This window comes from Melanaphis sacchari, unplaced genomic scaffold (genome assembly GCF_002803265.2).
Source record: "Melanaphis sacchari strain LSU unplaced genomic scaffold, SCAv2.0 Contig198_pilon_pilon, whole genome shotgun sequence".
NCBI lineage: Eukaryota > Metazoa > Arthropoda > Insecta > Hemiptera > Aphididae > Melanaphis > Melanaphis sacchari.
In genome coordinates this window covers 4,121-5,924 of record NW_020270969.1, presented here as the reverse complement: position 1 = coordinate 5,924, position 1,804 = coordinate 4,121, and the positions used below count along the sequence as shown (strand labels likewise).

The window sequence follows — 1,804 nt, the reverse complement described above, 5'->3', positions numbered from 1 at the left end:
TACGGGCGCGTTATCGATTACGTAGACGTCGGCAGTTCGTGCAAATACAGTCGACTCTCGGTAACTCGAACCTCGATAACTCGAAATTCTTGATATCTCGAATAAATAAAATTCCCCTTCAAATAACAATAACACTTAATGTTTAAATAATCTTGTTAACTCGAAAATTAATTTGACAAGTTTTTGATATCTCGAATTTTCTTATCCAAATTTAGTACTAAAAATAGTTTATCAAGGCGATTATTTTTCGTAAAACCCGACCGTAATTTAACTCTTGATAACTTTGATACAATCAGTTTTAGTTCTGCCGTCTGTTCGTTCGGTTAATCGTTTATCGTGTGAGTGTGACAGTGTTAATCAGTGGTTATTATGGCTCAAAAAAGAAAATTAACAACATTATCACTTGCAGAAAAAGTGAACTTGCTTAAAATTATTGAAAAAGGCGAAAAAAAAAAAAACAAGACATAGCCAAAGATTTTGGAATTCCGGCGAGTACATTATCTACAATAATAAAAAATAAAGATGTAATTTTAAAAAACTTTAACGAAAACTCGGCAACTAGAAAAAAAATGAAACTAGGAGAATACTCTGACATAGAATCATGTTTATTAAAATGGTTTCAACAATGTCTTGACAGAAAAATTCCAATTAATGGACCTATTCTACGAGAAAAAGCTGAAGAGTTTGGACATAAGTTAGGGCATGAATATTTTAAAGCTAGCAGTGGATGGTTAACAAATTGGAAAATCAGAAATAGCGTTGTATTTAAACAAGTTTGTGGTGAAAGTGGCGCTGTAGATGTACAAAAATGTTCCGTATGGATAAATAATTTACCGAAACTCATCGAAAATTATTCACCAGACGATATTTTTAATGTAGATGAAACAGGATTATTTTTCAAATGTTTACCTGACAAAACATTCATATTTAAAGGCCAATCTTGTTCAGGTGGAAAACATAGTAAAGAAAGAGTAACACTTCTGTTAGGGGCAAATATGTCGGGCACAGAAAAATTAAGACCACTTCTGATTGGTAAGTCGAAAAAACCACGATGTTTTAAACAAATAAAATCATTACCATTAGATTATTATGCAAACAAAAAATCCTGGATGACGTCTGAAATTTTTAATTTGTGGTTAATGAAATTAGATAAAAAAAATGGTCTCCGAAAAAAGAAAAATCTTACTTTTTATTGATAATTGTACTGCACACAATTTAACCTCGACTTTTAATGCTATTAAAGTGCAGTTTTTACCTCCTAATACTACGTCTGTATTACAACCATTAGACCAAGGTATTATAAATAATTTTAAAATATTTTACAGAAAAGAAATGGTAAAAAAAATTGTATCGGCTATAAATGATACCAATCAAATTGTAATAAACATATTGGATGCTATACGGCTATGCGATAAAGCATGGCGACACGTAAAAAAAGAAACGATCGTAAACTGTTTTACAAAATCAGGTTTTAGAACTTCGACTGAAAATATTCTAGATGAACCTTCTGATGATAATAACGATGAATGGGATCAATTAAATCTTAATGAAACTTTTACGTCATACGTCAATGTCGATGAAAATTTGGAGATTTGTGGAGAATGGACTGAGAACGATATTATCTCCGATATATTAGACGAAGATAACGAAGAAGAAATTGAAGACCAACAAATACAATCCACCATTACAAATAAAGAAGCGAAACTTGCATTAGAAACATTACGTAAATATATTGAAGGCAATGAAGGTATGGAAGATTTATTTAAACCACTAGGTACTTTAGAAAATAGAATTGAGAACAATG

The 1,804-nt window shown here is 30.9% G+C and overlaps 1 protein-coding gene across 1 annotated transcript; it reads left to right on the top strand.

Moving 5' to 3' along the window:
- Window positions 1–62: 62 nt before the first annotated feature.
- On the top strand, window positions 63–1,339 carry LOC112592887 (tigger transposable element-derived protein 4-like). Its single transcript, XM_025337049.1, has 2 exons — window positions 63–1,032; window positions 1,326–1,339. Exons 1-2 carry the CDS (start codon window positions 570–572, stop codon window positions 1,337–1,339), a joined length of 477 nt encoding a protein of 158 aa, XP_025192834.1. The 5' UTR covers window positions 63–569.
- The last annotated feature ends 465 nt before the right edge of the window (window positions 1,340–1,804 follow it).